Source organism: Grammomys surdaster, unplaced genomic scaffold (genome assembly GCF_004785775.1).
Source record: "Grammomys surdaster isolate TR1022 unplaced genomic scaffold, NIH_TR_1.0 183, whole genome shotgun sequence".
Classification (NCBI taxonomy): Eukaryota; Metazoa; Chordata; class Mammalia; order Rodentia; family Muridae; genus Grammomys; species Grammomys surdaster.
In genome coordinates this window covers 1,788,909-1,805,025 of record NW_021604628.1, presented here as the reverse complement: position 1 = coordinate 1,805,025, position 16,117 = coordinate 1,788,909, and the positions used below count along the sequence as shown (strand labels likewise).

The following is a 16,117-nucleotide window of genomic DNA, read 5'->3' as shown; positions in this document are numbered from 1 at the left end:
GTGCACACATGTTACATGGGTGTTCGTGCCCTTGTGCACACATGTTATATGAGTGTTCGTGCCCTTGTGCACACATGTTATATGGGTGTTCATGTCCTTGTGCACACACGTTACATGGATGTTCGTGCCCTTGTGCACACATGTTGAACTGTCTTTTGGGTTTGAACTTAAGATTAAAAGAATCCCACTGTCCCAGGACACATCCTGGGAGGGGCACATTTCTTAGTCAGAGGACACTTGCTGGATTAACATTCAGAGGAGGAAGGGAGAGGCTGATTAACATTCCTCAGACCATAGGGGAGGGAACCCACCTGCGGATGAGGAAGGCCCAGAGCACATAGACACATCCCGAAGGATGGACCAGTCCTTGCCACCTCATTCCCCAAAGACCAATCAGTTTAAAAGTCACACTGTTCTGCCAATCATATTGTGCCTAGTCACTGTTTCTCTAGTCCACCCCTTAAACTGTATAAAAACTGTTCTTAGCTCCAACTCAGGGTTCTCTTCTTGCTTGCATTCAAGAGAACCCCAGTATACTGGAATTAAGCCTCATGTTAATTACAGTGTGTCCCATCTGTGAGTTTCTGTGGGAGCGCGTCCCCTGGTTCTGGATCTTAGAATCCAACAGAAGCTCAGTTGTCATTCCTCTAGCACCATCTATTCGGTTTTGAGACTGGGTCATTCACTGGACCCTAGCACTCACCACTTAGACTAGACCAGCTGGCCAGTGTCATGGATCTAGCCGTCTCTGTTCTCCCAGTGCTGGGGTTACAGGTGCACACCCCCATACCTGGCTTTTAATGTGAGTGCCGGGTATTGAAATCAAGGACTCACATGTGTGCGTGGCAAGGACGTCAACAAATGAGCTACCTCCACTGCCTGCTGGGGTACACTGTATGACGTTGTGTCTCGTCCTTCCTCACCTACTCAAGGCATTCTCTGGTTGGTGTTAATAAAAACCTGATGACCGACTAGGTGGGCAGGAAGTAGAAGGCAGGACTTTCTGGGAGGGAGAAAGGAACTCTGGGAAGAAGAAAGAGGAAGGTCATTTTGCCAAGAGACATGAGAGGAGACAGATGTGACTATTGGCCACGTGACTAGATGGGGCTGGGTGTCCGGGTTTAACTTAGATGAGCTGGTTGAGGGTCTGTCTGGCAAAGGCCTCAGCTTTGAAACAGTAAAAGGCCTCTGTGTGGTTAACTAGCTGGTTAAGATATAACCACCACCATATTAATCTTCAGCATTAATTAATATATACAGAATATTCATAATCATTTTACAGTTGCCCCCCCAACAAGTCTGACATATGCTATGTTTTTTTGTTTCGTTTGGTTGTTTTTCCGCTTCTGTGGGCTTGGCATTGGAACGGTGATTTGACAGCAGTAACACTTCCACTGGCCACCCTGGACGTACGTAAGTGTCTGTCTCTGAGGCTCTCCTCATTGTGATACTGGTCCCCCCCTCCCCCTGCAATCTCTCTTCCATGAAGTATGAATGAATCACAAGTTATCGGGGACAAGATGTCATAGCTAGGACCCACAAGACTGCGCCCCAAGGGGAAGCGGAGGGGCCGCACCTGCTCGATCTGCTTGTACCACATCATCAGCACCTCCTCCAGCTGATGCACCATCTCCGAACTGCTCGCTGCGGCCGTGACTTCCTCGAAGGTGTGCAGCTTGGAGAAGTCGATATTGTCCACCTTCTTCAACATCACGGTCCCCTCGATACTTATGGTAGCGCCTTAGAGAAGAAAAGGATACGCGATGAAGAAGTGGCCCCTGTGCGTTCCATTCTGTGGCGAGGTTGTGCTTACAAGCTGTAGTGTTCTACAGACGAGAGAAAGATCCAGCGCCTTATAAAGATATGATTCTACGGGTAGGTACAGAGCGCAGTTGCTAGGGTACTCGCTCACCTGGCATCCACAAAACTCTGGGTTTGGTCCCCTAACATACACCAGGCATAGAGGCTTCATCCTAGCACTTGTGAAGGTAGGGGCATGAAAACCGAGAGTTGAAGGCCATCCTGGGATACAGAGGGAGTTCAAAACTGGCCTAGACTATATGAGACCCTGTCTCAGAAAAGAAAAAGAAAAAAATGTTGTAAGTTGATTTATGAATCAAATTGTATAGTTTTACAACATTAAGTGATAAAAGCACCTTTTAAAGAGATCATCGAAAAGCACAGCTTAAAAATATTTATTTTATGAGTACGTGTATATGTGTGCCCAAGTATTGTACCACATGTGTGCAATACCCATGGAGGCCACAAGGGGGCATCGGATCCTCTGGAACTGGAGTTACAGGAGGTTATGAGCTGCTATTTTGGAGGGCTGGGAACCAAGCCTGGGTCTTCTACAAGAGCCACAAAAGCTCTTAAATGCTGAGCCATCCCTCTACCACAAGTCCAGATTTTCTTAGTAGAAAACTTTGACTAAGAACAGGAAAAAGATCTCTCCGGATAGAAAGCCTTTTACCTGCAAAGAGCCCTGGTAAGAAAGGCTCTCCTTCTCTCCAGGCCTCCTGGTGACGCACTACCGTCTCCTTTTGGAGACCTTCCTCTACAAACCCTGTTTTCAATAACAAGCCTTGCAGCTCAAGGCCTCATTTCAAGTGGTTTGCCAAACATACACTTACCATCCAAAAATGAAAGATATCTGTGGATGGTTTCTGTGAAAATATGTTTCTCAGATTCTCCTTGCTTGGACTGGTTTAAGGCACCCCAGTTGCTTGTTGCAAGGATAGCTGGTAGAAATATGTTTTTCAACATGTGCTTGATTCCTTTTAAGAGTCCCCTTGACGCATCCAAGAAGCTAAATAGCACATCCTGTAAGGACGGGATTCAATTGTTAGGTATTAAGACCATTAAGGAAGGGGGGGGGATCATAAGCTATTTTTCATCTGCTGTGACTAGTTGATATATATTTTGTAAACTATTGAGAAACACTGAATGCTTATGAACAGAAGTCTAGAGCCAACAATCTTACACCTTGGTCCTCTTCTGCCCATTCCTACCATCCTGGAGATGCTTTCCTCTGTACTTTAATCTCTAACAAGGGAAGGAGCTGTGTCCTACAACCTACAGGAGGCATGAGAAAGGGACACACCTGAGCCGCTCACATCTGGACATTCTCAGGTACAAGGTGCCCTTCCATCATGAAAACAGATTTGTTAAGTATGATAGGTGATCCTTGTTGTTGACTTGAGAGAGTCCCAGGGGCATAGTGAAGCAGGGCTCTGGGTGTGTATGTGATGGTGTTTCCATAGAGGATTACCTATGAACTAATCCACGGACTAATTCCTTTGTAATGAGGCCACTATATAAAGAAGTGGGGGAGGGGGGTAAACCGGGAGGGAGATGAAGACTGGAAGTGATTCAAAGTAGGGAGTGAGTGATGGTTGGAGAAAGTGGGTAATTGAGGATTTGTCTTTCGGCTGTCTCTTGCCCTGGCTCCTTTTCTGTATGCCCATTTTCCCTTCTTCCTGATTGACACTGGCTTTGAAAACCACTGGTACATGATCTTGCCTCCGCTGGGCTTTCATGTGCGTAGTTACGACATGAACCAACACTTATCTAAGCAGTTTGGAATATAATTACGTCAGGAGAAGGAAGCGATGGGAGAGAAGAGGAAAGGCCAGAGGGCTCTTTAAGATTTCAACTTTCTGGGCATGGTGGTACACGCCTTTAATGCCAGCACTCAGGTGGCAGAGGCAGGTAGATCTCTGAGTTTAAGGCTAGCCTGGTCTACAGAGTGAGTTCCGGGTTTATACATAGTGAGATCCTGCTTTGGGGTTTTTGTCGTTGTTTGGTTTTGAACTTAATTCTCATCTATAGAGGAAAGCCCACATATAATGCTTTAAAAGGTTAAAAGGGACTTAATAGAGCTAAATTTAGCAATGTGAAGGTTAAAGATTATTCTACCAGAACCTTTTAAATTTTTTATTATGTTTTAAAATTCATGCACACGTATGTAGGCCTGCCGTGACTGGAAGGTGTCCATTCCCGGGTCTGGAGTTACAGGCAGTTATGGGCCATCCAAGGTAGGTGCTGAGAACTGAATTCAGGTCCTCTCTAAGAGCGTGTGCTCTGAGCCGACCCTCCAGCCTCATCTAACAGACTTTAAGAGCTGCTTCTAGAGAGTGGGGTAGAGAGTAGTCAGCCCTGTGTCCCAAGCCTCACAGAACCTATTCTTTATACCACATGCACGCATATCTGTGACTCTTTAAAAAAAAAAAAAAAGCAAAAAACAAAAACTAAAGTGTAGGCATGATATGGTTGTGGACAATCATAGTCGCAGCTACTCAAGAGGCTGAGGCAGGTTTACTTGAGCCCAGGGGTTCAAGGCCAGCCCGGGTAACATAGCGAGACCCTCTCTCCAGAAACAAAGAACAGAGGGCTGGAAATGTGGCTGAGTAGGAGAGCCCTTGGGTAGCCGTGGATTTGGTCTTCAGAACAGAAAGAAGGGAAGAGAAGGGGTGGAAAGGGAAGTGGGGGAGGAGAGGCAGGGGACGGGGTAAGAGGAAAGACGGAAGGCAAAGGCGAGGGGGAAAGAGAATGGAAGAGTCTAAATTATTAAAAAATAGCAGACTGACCCAAAGATTCACTGAAGAGAGCATTACTAAATTGGTAACAGATTGAACATTCGTCCACACATGGAGACGGCCTGGTAAAGCGACAAGAGTTCAGAAAGAACCGAGCCGGGCTAGCCGAGAGGGAAGGGCAGGTTATGAACTCGCTGCAGAGGTCTCACCCAGCACCAGAGATGCAGGGAAGTACCCGCAAGGGCTCATGGGAAACGACTGTCCGCCTCTCTTCGGGCAGTCTTTCCTCACAAACAGCAAAGAAGCCAAACTACAAGGGATTCGTAGCACGTCCCACTCAAGTAGGAAGTAAGACCCACGAAGAACGACAAAGCGAGCAGATGGATGCTTTTCGAGAATCTACGGTAAGCCAGGCGGTATAGCAAGAATTTATCTTTCTGAGGTCTCCCAGCTATCCTGCAGACGGTCAGGCATGCCCCTGTCTCAGAGAGGGAGAGCCACTTGCCACGGGAAGCAGGAATAGCCAGGGACGAGGCTTGGAGGTAAATTCTGGTCTATGTAATGCTGCCTGCGGCTTCTGTCCTGCAGTCCAGCCTTTCCTGAACGAGGTTAGCAATGTCTAGATTCTAAGCCAGTTCTTTCTTCTCCTGAAATGTCTAAGAATTTAAAATATGAAGCAGAGAGTAGGTGTGGTAACTAGTATGTAAGAGCATGTGAACAAAACTGAATGTGTCCCGAAAGACAGTTCAGAAGAGATCGACTTTTCCTAAACTTTAGGGCTGGCGGCTGTTTCTGTCAAGGTGACATAAGCCAGAGTCGCCCGGGAAGCAGGGAGCTCAGCTGAGGAACATCCTCCAGCAGATTGGCCTGTGGGCATGTGTGAGAGCCATTTTCTGGATTAATTGATGTGGGAGGGCCCAATCCACTAGGCCACCCCTAGGCAGATGGTCCGGCTTTATTTGAGAGAGCAGGCTGAGCAAGTCCTGGGGGAGCAAGCTAATAAGCAGCGTTCCACTTGCGTGGTCTCTGTTTCAGGCCCGTCTCGGCTTTGCTCAAGGCTGTACTGTGATCTGGAAGTGGAAGGGAAATTAACCCTTTCTTCACCAGGTTGCTTTTAGCTAGTATTTTATTACAGGAAAAGAAAGCAGACTGGAACAGTGATATTCCCCCCCCCCTGTGTCTGTGAGTGTGTATGTCTGTGTGTGTGTCTGTGTGTCTGTGTGTGTGTTGAGCTTAAGGCTATATGAGATCCCAAAATATAAACCTTCAAATTTCCTTTTCAAAACATAAACTTTCAAAGTCGGTATGTACTATACCCAATACCTTAGTTTCTTTAAGAATACAAATACATCATTTCCTCGGAACCCATATAGGAAGGGTGAGAAAAGGGGCCAGGGGGAATGTGAAAAGCTCTCTGTGCTTTAAAACATACCTCATAAATGCTTTTGGAATTAATGGCAACATCATTTCGACAGCGGACGAAAAATAAGCACAGCTCTCTCAGCTTGTCGGGAGCTGCATTGTCAATATGCAGTCTCATCATTCTTCCCCCTTTGGGGACTCCGGTAATCATTCGACCACATTCTGGAAACAAATGTCAAGAATTGAGCGTAAACTCACGGAACTGATCTAACTCAGTAAGTGACTGACTGCTTCGTGGCCAGCCAAACTAGCCTAATGGTAAGCTCCAAGCCAACCCAAGAACCTACTCTAAAGGAGGTGGGTAGCATTCCTTAAGACGCCACCCGAGGTTGTCCCATATACATGCGTGCAAATGCACCTGAATGAATGCACACCAATACACACACACATACACACACCACGTTTTATTTTACAATTACTCGAAGATAAAAGGACAAACCAAGTATCTAGTTACTGAAACAAGGTGTGTGATAGTTAGGTATAACATGGGAAAGCCAAATGTTGTAACTAACATCGGCAGATGTTACATGACATTGAGCCATGGCCACAAGGGGCCACTGCTGGGCTCCAGAGAGGCATCACGCCTCCTTCTAGCCATCCAAACACATATAGACAAAATGGCCCACCTGTTCCAGAAAACAGCAATTAAAGTCTAACAGAAAAAGTGTATTTCCCAGTAGAGGCCGGTGTCTCTGCTCTGTTTTCCTAAACATAACAGGAATTACTGAATCTCAAAATGGAGGGTTTTTTTTTTATTGTCATTTATTGAGTGTTTACCCACACAGGTATCAAGGCCTGCATGTGGAGGTCAGAAGACAACCTGCAGGAGCTAGTTCTCTCTCTCCTTTTACCCTGTGGGTCCTTCAGAGACTGAAATCCCACCAACAGACTTAGTGGTCCGCGCCTTTACCTGACTCAGCCATCTTGATGACCCTGGAGTTTTCTGAAGAAACTATTTTTAAGGATTTATTTTTGTTTTCTGTCTGTGAGTATTGGACCAGCATGTATGCCTGTTTAGGCAAGCATGCCATGCCAGTGGATGGCCCAAGAAGGCATCCGACTCCCTGGAACTGGACACACAGATGGTTGTGAGCCACCATGTGGGTGCTGGGAAATGAACCGGGGACCCCCTTTGCAAGAGTGGCAAGTGCTTTTAACAGGTAAGCGGCTTCTCCAACCCCTCAAAAAAAATTTTTTTTTAAAGATAGATTTCTGATCAAATTTTCTCCATGAAAGTGGAAAACTACGTGGGAGAGGGAAAAGAGGTGACACATCAACATTAATCAGCTCACTTCAAGCCCAGGGCCCTCATAAAACATCCTTACCAAACCCAGGCACGTCTCCTTCCTGGTACACGAACTTCAGAGTCTTACAACCACCCTTCTCAAAAAAGTTGGTGAACGGATCCAGCTGTTAAATGAGAGAGAAAAGGAGGATCAATAAAACAAAATTAACTCCTGTACAACTGCTTCGTGGAGCTCGTCAATGTCCCTTTTCAAATAAAATGAGACTTAAAGACCTTCCTGAAGGGTCTGGTAGCATATAGGTCTATGATCCTAGCATCTCGAGAAGCCAAGGCAGGAGGATCACAGGCTCAAGGCCTGCCTGGAACACTGAGTGAATTCACGACCAGCCTAGGCAACTTTGAGAGATCCTCTCTCAAAATGAAAAAAGGCCAAGTGATGGTGGTGGTGCAGGTTTTTAATCTCAACACTCGGGAGGCAGAGGCAGGCAGATCTCTGAGGCCAGCCTGGTCTACAGAGCAAGTTCTAAGACAGCCAGGGCTACACAGAGAAACCCTGTTTTGAAAAACAAAACAAACAAACAAACAAACAAAAAACAAAGAGGAAGGGGGAAGGAGAAGGAGGAGGAGAAGAAGAAGGAGGAGGAGGAAGAGAAGGAGAAGAGGAGGAGGAAGAAGATGAAAGCTAATGGGGGCTGCAGGAACATCTGAGAAAAGATTAGTGGCTAAACTAATTTCAATCCTGATGGACAGGGGATACAGGTAAATTTCACTTCCTAGTGTCCTCGTGGGCTTTCTGTTGCTGTGATAAATACCATGACCAAAAGCAACCTGGGGAGAGAAGGGTTCTTTCACAGGTTACAGCCCATCCCTGAGGGCAGCAAGGTAGGAACCTGGAGGCCAGGAACTGGAGCAGAGACCTTGCAGTAATGCTGCTTACTGTTTGTTCAGCTATATTTCTTGTATAGGCTGGCCCTCCTATGTTAATCAGCCATCAAGAAAACGCCCCTTCCTCAGACATGCTAACAGGCCAATCGAATGGACACCATTCCTCAAGTGAGATTTCTTCCTTCTAAGTGTGTCTAGGTTTGTATGAAGTTGACAAAAAAAACCAACCAGCACAGTTGGTTTGTTTGTTGACTGGTTAGTTGGTTGGGAGGTTTGGGAAGGTATGTGTGAGTGTGTGTGTGTGTGCGTGCGTGTGTACTCAGTACCTGGGAGGTCAAAGGTAAACCTAAGGTGTCATTTCTCTGGCAGTCTGCCTTGTTTTTGTTGAGGCGTTGTTCTTGTTGTGTTTTTTGTTTGAGTCAGGCTGACCTGGGTGTCATCACATAAGGCTCCAATGGCTGCCCAGCCAGCTACAGGCATCTGCCTGTTCCCACTCCACTATGTCTGACTTTCTTACGTGAACTCTGCAGAGTAAGCTCTGGCCTTTACAGTAGCAGAGCTAGAGTTTTACTGTACCAACTGAACAGTCTCTCCAGCCATTGCTAACCCGTGAGAGAGGTAAGATTCCACGGTTGGGCACGGTGGTGCATACCTATGACCATCCTGAGGAGGCTGAGAATGAAGATCAAGAGTTTGAAGCAAGGCTAGGCTATACATGAAACTCATGGCCAATCTGGAATATGAAGTAAAACCTGTCAGGAAAGAGCGAAGAAGCCAGGCGGTGGTGGTGCACGCCTTTAATCCCAGCACTTGGGAGGCAGAGGCAGGTGGATTTCTGAGTTCGAGGCCAGCCTGGTCTACAGAGTGAGTTCTAGGACAGCCAGGGCTACACAGAGAAACCCTGTCTCGAAAAAAAAAAAAAAAGAGCAAAGAAGAGAAAGAAGAGAGGAAGGAAAAGAGGGAGAAGACAGAGATGGACAGTCTCTCCATACTGCTCAGGCTGGACCCTAACTCCAGGGCTTAAACAATCCTCCCGAGATGGGCTAGTGTGTCCTATTTCTGTCCTCCATCAATGATTTACATGTACAGTTTTGCCTAGTCACTTACTTGGACCAGCATTAAAGAATGTCATGTAAACACACAAGGAGGTAAGCACGCGGAACTGCTATTACAAAGGCTGAGAGGGCGAACAGAGAACCCGTCGTACTAACGCCTTTGCCTGACAAATTACTTAAGCGATGGTAATTTCACCAATTATAACCTGATACATAATAAACTAATGTTAAAAAAAGACAAATAACTGTCTTGAGATTTCCTTCACACTTGTGAGCATCAAATTTGCATTCAACTATGGAGGTGTCGGTGTGATATCTTCAGAGAGCAGAAAAGGATCTAGGGCTCAGAAGCAGAAGGGCTCCATCCTATGAGGGATAGCAAGTCGCCCACACTCGTCCCTTAGTTAGTCCCACTGGCTCCGTACGGCAGCCCAGCCTCTCTTGGGGAAGAGTACTTCTTTCCATTTACATCTTGGAAGATGGGGGTACAACAAAGCCAGTCTCCTTGCGGGAGGAGATTCCAAACTTTGTATGCCTCAGGCAATCATGTAAAGAGGTGTGTGTGTGTGTGTGTCTGTGTGTCTGTGTGTCTTGTGTCTGTGTGTGCAGGTGTTGGTGCACATGTGTGTAGGCGTTTGAAGGACATCAGGTAAGCTGGGATGTTCTTCAGGCTCTGTCTACCTAGTTTGAGAGAGGGTTCTCACCGGTCTGAAACTCATCAGGTGGGCTGAGCAAGCTGGCCAATAAGACCCAGGGATTTACTACTTTCTGCGTCCTTAGGTGGATTTACAAGAATGGCTGGTTTTTACTTTTTTTTTTTTAACATGGGTTCTGGGGATGGACCTTAGATCTTCTAATTTGCAAGACAAGTACTTTACTGAACGGCCATCTTGTCCACCTAGCCTTGGTTCCTGGGACTCCCATGTTGGTTCATAACAGTCAGTATATAACTCAAGTCCCAAGGAACCTGAAGCCCTCTTCTAACCTTCATACACATCAAACATACGGTGCACATATGTACACATAGGCAAAACACTTGTACATACAAAATAAATCATACACACAAATATACATGGTAGAGACAGTGGAAGCTACCAATATTAATCTCTCGTCTCCACATGCACACACATGTGCACACACATGAAGTCCTTTGCAGGAATTTAAGGTGGTGAGGGAATATGACCAAGCATGGGATAACCACTCAACTAGGCAGAAGAAGCCAAGAGAGCAAGGGTACCCAACATGTTCAGTCGCCCAGATGCCAGCTTCCTAGGCCACAGTACAGGGTAAGGCATAAGGAGAAAATAGATCCGGTATAAAAACAGCCATCATACCAGGAACAAAACAGGAATGCCTTTAGTGATCCCTTTAATAAGCTGCCTTTTGTCCTGGACTAATGTCAGGTTTCACATTAAAAGAATATTTCATATATATATACATATACACATACACACACACACACACACAGATATACATACATACACATACCGTTTTCCCATCTACACCACCAAAACTGTAGTGATTTAAATATAAAGTTTCCTCCACAGCCTTGGTCGATAACACTAGGTCCCCACCTGTTAGTGCTATGCTACCCCAGAAGGTTGTGGAGACCCTCAGTAGGTGGAGGAAGTCAGCAGGGAGCAGGCCTTGGGGGTGGGGTTATAGCCTGACCCCACTTTCTCTCTGTTCTCTGCTTCCAGACAGATTGCAGATGCAATGTGACCTGCCTGCCACTTCGGGTTCTTGCCACCCTGCCTTGTCTACAGTGAACGGACCCTTAAAACGGTGAGCACAGATGAATCCTCCCTCCCTCAAGTCGCCGCTTGACAGGAATCCAATCACAGCAGCAGTGACCGTCACTAACACACTGAGGTGTAGTGGGTTGGTCTGATGCTGCTTGTATTCTAATGCTAAATATTGGCTTCTCAAGATGTAGTCCCCCCCCAGCCCCGCCCCACACAGGAGCAGATCCTCACATCCACCAAGTGATGCTATGTGAACCTTGCTCTCCAATTTAACTGGTCAATAAAAGGCTAGAGCCTGTGATTGGGCAGTGGAGGGAGAAAGAAGGGACTTGAGGATTAAGTGAGGGGGTTACAGGTAGAGGAGGAGGAAGAGGAGGAGGAAGAAGAGGAGGAGGAGGAAGATGGAGGTAGAAGAGGCTTCCAGGAGAGGAGATGGGCCATCAGCATGTGGCCAGAAGCAGCAGCAAGTAATAAGGGACTTTATAGCCAGAGAATATGTTTTTATAGCTCCAAACCTGCCCAATCTAGGCTTATGGCTTATAAATAAAATACCTACATTGTGTGTCTTCTATACGGGCTAGCTGGGATTAATAATTCCTTCCACACCAACTTTAGCATCTTATTCACCTGGCCCTCAACTTGAGGCCTGAAGGGACTCTAGCCAGCCTGGGCCTGGCAAACATGGCTCCGGAGGCCTTGCCCTTCTCCCCGATTCCCCAGGTCTAGCTTACATTCCTAAAGCTAGCTACCAAGGCCTAATCCCTTATTTGTCCACTTCCACCTCCTGAGGCTGACGACCAAGGTCCAGCTCTCAAAGTATTGAAGTCCAGCAATCAAAAGCTCCCGTTGGCTCACCTAATTAACATGCCCGATGAAAATCAAACACCTCGTCCTAACACGAGAGTTCCCCTTTTACCTTCACAAGCTGCCATTTTCCCATGGTCCACATGGGTCTCTTCTCTATCTAGAGGCAGTCCCTTGTCCATCCGTCTCCTCCGGGATAAGTACCCCTTCCCCTCTCCCTCCTCCTCCTCTACCTCCTGTCTTTGTCTCATTCCCTGCCCTTTGTCCCTCTGGGGCAAACAAATTTCCTCTGAACTGAGAACTTGCTTTCAGGGTGCCTTGAGCTAATGGCAGTCCCTTCAGTCCATTTGATTTGATGCCAGCTCTGTCCCTTCAGGCAAATAAACGCTAATCTAATCTCTCTGCCTTAGTTTCACTAAAGTTACATTGTCTCCCTTCTACCAAGGCTTAGCACAACTCCCATGGAAAGTGCCTGCGCTGGTTTGACGCTTCCTTTCATATCCACGTTTCCTATTTCCTGTGCCCTAAACAGTCTCTGACGTCATTCATGGGGGTCCTAGAGGCAGCATCTAGCCATATAGACCCAAAAGGTGAGATACACTTCAGGACTGGCAAATGGAAGGTGGCAGGCCGTGACTGTTTGTATATGCTCAGCCCAGGGAATGGCACTGTTAGAAGGTGTGGCCATGTTGGAATGGGTGTGGCCCTTTGGAGTGGGTGTGGCCCTGTTGGAGTAGGTGTGTCACTGTGGGCGTGGCCTTTAAGACCCTCATCCTAGCTGCCTGGAAGCCAGTCTTCTCCTAGCAGCCATAAGATGAAGATGTAGAACTCTCAGCTCCTCCTGCATCATGCCTGCCTGGATGCTGCCATGCTCCCACCTTGATGATAATGGACTGAACCTCTGAACCTGTAAGCCAGCCCCAATTAAATGTTGCCCTTTGTAAGAGTTGCCTTGGTCATGGTGTCTGCTCACAGCAGTAAAACCCTAAGACATAGGCTTTGAATGAGAAATGGTTGGAGTCTCAGAACTTTGAACATTTGGTCCCCAGTTGACTATGCTCTTTGGGGAGGTTATGGAACCTTTAGCGGGTATAGCCTTGCTGAAGGAAGTGAGTGGAGTTTACAGCCCGCCCATACTTCCTGTTCTGTTTGCTTCCAGTATGTGGATAAAAATGGGACCAGGCACTTCCGGCTGTCTCCATGCCTCCTGCTTGCCACCATGCCCTCCCCACGATTAACAGAATCTCTCCCTCCCGAGCTGTACACTAAGACAAAACCTTTATTCTCTAGGTTGCTTTTATTTTTTTTTTTGTTTTTTGTTTTTGTTTTTTCGAGACAGGGTTTCTTTGTGTAGCCCTGGCTGTCCTGGAACTCACTCTGTAGACCAGGCTGGCCTCGAACTCAGAAATCCACCTGCTTCTGCCTCCCAAGTACTGGGATTAAAGAAGTGTGCCACCACTGCCCAGCTCTAGGTTGCTTTTGGTCTTGGTATTTTATCCCAGCGACAGAAAAGCAGCAATACAAAAGGTCTGCACCCACAAACGCCTGCTCTCGTGAGTCTCTCTCCAAACAGAGAACACCAGCTCAAAAATCCAGCTGGAGATCCCTAAAGCAGGCTCTCCCAATCTGCAGCCCCACCTCACGCGGCCACAGCTGTTCTTCTCCCCAGGAGGCAATGGGCAGGCCCCAATCTCTGTGGTTGTGCCTCCAGCAGAGGTGCTAGGCTTCCAATATGGAGGTCGCCAGCACAGCCTAGCAATTTTCAGGTGAAAACAAGGTTGTTCGCCTATCTGCTTTTACAGGGAATGATGGCTGGGACATGAGACCTACAGAGCAATCCCTTTTCTGAAACTGGCCTTCCTTTCATCTGATGGTTATCGCCCCACTGGCCTCTATGTGGTGTTGCCAGAGTTACCACAGGAGCCCAGAGAGGCATTAGGAAGGGAGGGCAAACATCTTGAGACCGTCAGAAGAGAACTCTCTTATTGCTATGTTAATGTTGCTTATAACGAAGCCTGCCTGTAAAAATCTGTGGGGCTGGGGCAAAATGAACATGAAGGGCCATGAGAACTTCAAGATATGACTGGAGGGTGGTGGCTCAGGTATAAGGTAGTTGTCTGGCATGTGTATTAAGTCCTGGGGTAGATTCCATCCTACCACAGGAGGAGGGAGGAGGAGGAAGAGGAAGGAAGGAGGGAGCAGAAAAGGAGGAAGGAGAAGAAAGCAGAAGAAGAGGGAGGAGGAAGAGAAGGAGGAAGAGGAAGCAAAAGAGGATGGAGGAGGAGGGATGAGGAGGAAGCAGAAGAGGAGGGAGGAGGAAGTGGAAAGGAGAAGAAGGAAGAGGAAGCAAAAGCGGATCGAAGAGGATGGATGAGGAGGAGGAAGAAGAGGAGGGAGGAGGAAGGGGAGGAAGAGGAAGCAAAAGAGGAGGGAGGAGGAAGCAGAAGAGAAGGGAGGAGGAGGAATGAAAATCGAGACACGAGGGAAAGAAGAAAAGAGGCAGAGAGGGAAGAAGAGAAAAAAAGAGATAGAAAAAGAAGCGTAGTGGGAAGAATTCTATCAAGACGACTGCATTAGATCATTAAACCAAACCCCCAGGAGCCTGTGCGGTTCCACAGCTCACCTCTGTAAAGCCAGTCTTGACCAGAACGTAGAGCCAATTGTTCACGATGGCGCCTCTTGTTAATACACACATCTCCAGGCTGGAGGGTGGCAGAGGAAGGCACACACACTCCTGCACACCCCCACACAAGTACACACCCCCAAAACAAAGGGGGAAACGGGACAACTTAGGGCGCGACTTCAGCTTACCGACGGGCAATCCAAAATTAGTTCTTCCACAGTTACCATGTCCAGCCCAAGCTTTTCTCCTAGAACTTCAAATATATATTTATATGAGGGGTCAATTTTCATTTTCCGGTTTTCCCTTGCTTCTCTAAATCTTGCCTAAAAGAAGTGAAAACGTGTTTTTGTTTTTTTTTTTAAAAAAAAAAATGGAAGTAAAGAGAAATGCATTTTCAAACAATGGAAAGTCTCGGGGCTTTCCCATGCCAGCCCTATCAGCTGCAAACCTGTTTCTCTTTGAGGGTCTCCTGGAGGTTTGGAATGCCAGTCATACTTCGGCGGAACTTGGAGGACCGCCGGGAAGACTGAGAAAGCCCATCCGACAGCACTGACTGTGCAGGCCTAGGGGCGATCCTCGCTCGGACCCTGCCCTGGCCAGACTCATCATCATCCGGCATTATTATCTCCTCATCTGAGGGAATCAGGCTCCTATAGTCAGTCACGGAAGTAGCAGGACCCTGCACTTCGGTGGGCTCTCCCTCGAGGTTCAGAGCATCTCCTTCCTGACCGGGTTGGAGGTCTCCTGTGGGGGGCGGGGCACCATCCCCCTCGGGGGGCGGGGCCTGCTCCTCGGGAGGGGCAGTGTCTCCTGGAGGGGGCGGGGCTTCCTCTTCCGCTGGAGGAGGAGCCTCTTCACTCGGGGGAGGTGGCTCTGCGCTGCCTTCGGCCGACTCCATTTCTCAATGAAGATTCCTCCTGCGGAAGATCTTCAACGTCGAAATCTAGAATTAGAAAGCATTTTCCTTAAGAAGTGTACAAACAACTTGACCATTGGGTGTTTTTATTTTTCCCAGTGATGCCTAATCTTGGTCGTTAACTTGACACACTTTGGGTGGGTAGCTGGGATCTCAGTTGAGGAGTTACCTACATCAGATTGGCCTGTTGTGGGCATGTCTGTAGAACATTTTCCTAACTGTTAATTGATAGGAGAGGGCCCACTGTAGGTGCTACCATCCCTAGGCTGCTGGGCCAGGGCGTAAGGCTAGGAACAGGCAAGAGGGCGGTCCGAACGCAGCTTTTGTTCATAGTCTACCAGCGCTGTTGTTTGAGATCCTACCCTGACTTCTCTCAGTGGAGAACTGTGATCTGAAAATATGAAATAGAAATAAACCCTTTCTTCCTCAAGTCGCTTTTGATTATGGTGTTTATCAAAGCAGCAGAGAACACACTAGGACATTCCCCCTTAAAGCTAGACAGTTAACAACAACAACGACAAAATCATGCATTTCTTTACCACAGTTATCTGAACAAGTTAAGGTTCCAGGCCTAAAGAGGAGGATTTGTTTTTTTAAGTGACAACAAACACATACATTTGTTTCTGTTTGTTTTTCCCAAGGCTAAATGCTCACTTGATTTTGCTTTGGTGCTAGAAAAAAATATGCCATCTTAAGGATTGGGTCATTAAAATACTGTTATGAATCCTGCTGCTTTGTATAGTGGTTTTAAAAATTGCCGGGCAGTGGTGGCGCATGCCTTTAATCCCAGCACTTGAGAGGCAGAGGCAGGTGGGTTTCTGAGTTCGAGGCCAACCTGGTCTACAGAGTGAGTTCCAGGACAGCCAGGGCTACACAGAGAAAC

At 47.2% G+C, this 16,117-nt stretch overlaps 1 protein-coding gene across 1 annotated transcript in view; it reads right to left on the bottom strand.

Annotated features, from left to right (window-relative positions):
- The window catches only part of Dnah8 (dynein axonemal heavy chain 8), a 236,994-nt gene extending 221,778 nt beyond the window's left edge, over nt 1–15,216 (bottom strand). The window contains exons 1-6 of the mRNA XM_028767920.1: nt 14,767–15,216; nt 14,507–14,641; nt 7,286–7,370; nt 5,971–6,122; nt 2,634–2,823; nt 1,577–1,740 (exon numbers count right to left, since the gene is read on the bottom strand). Coding sequence (XP_028623753.1) covers nt 1,577–1,740; nt 2,634–2,823; nt 5,971–6,122; nt 7,286–7,370; nt 14,507–14,641; nt 14,767–15,216 — 1,176 coding nt within the window. The remainder of the gene's footprint in view (nt 1–1,576; nt 1,741–2,633; nt 2,824–5,970; nt 6,123–7,285; nt 7,371–14,506; nt 14,642–14,766) is intronic.
- Nucleotides 15,217–16,117: the final 901 nt, after the last annotated feature.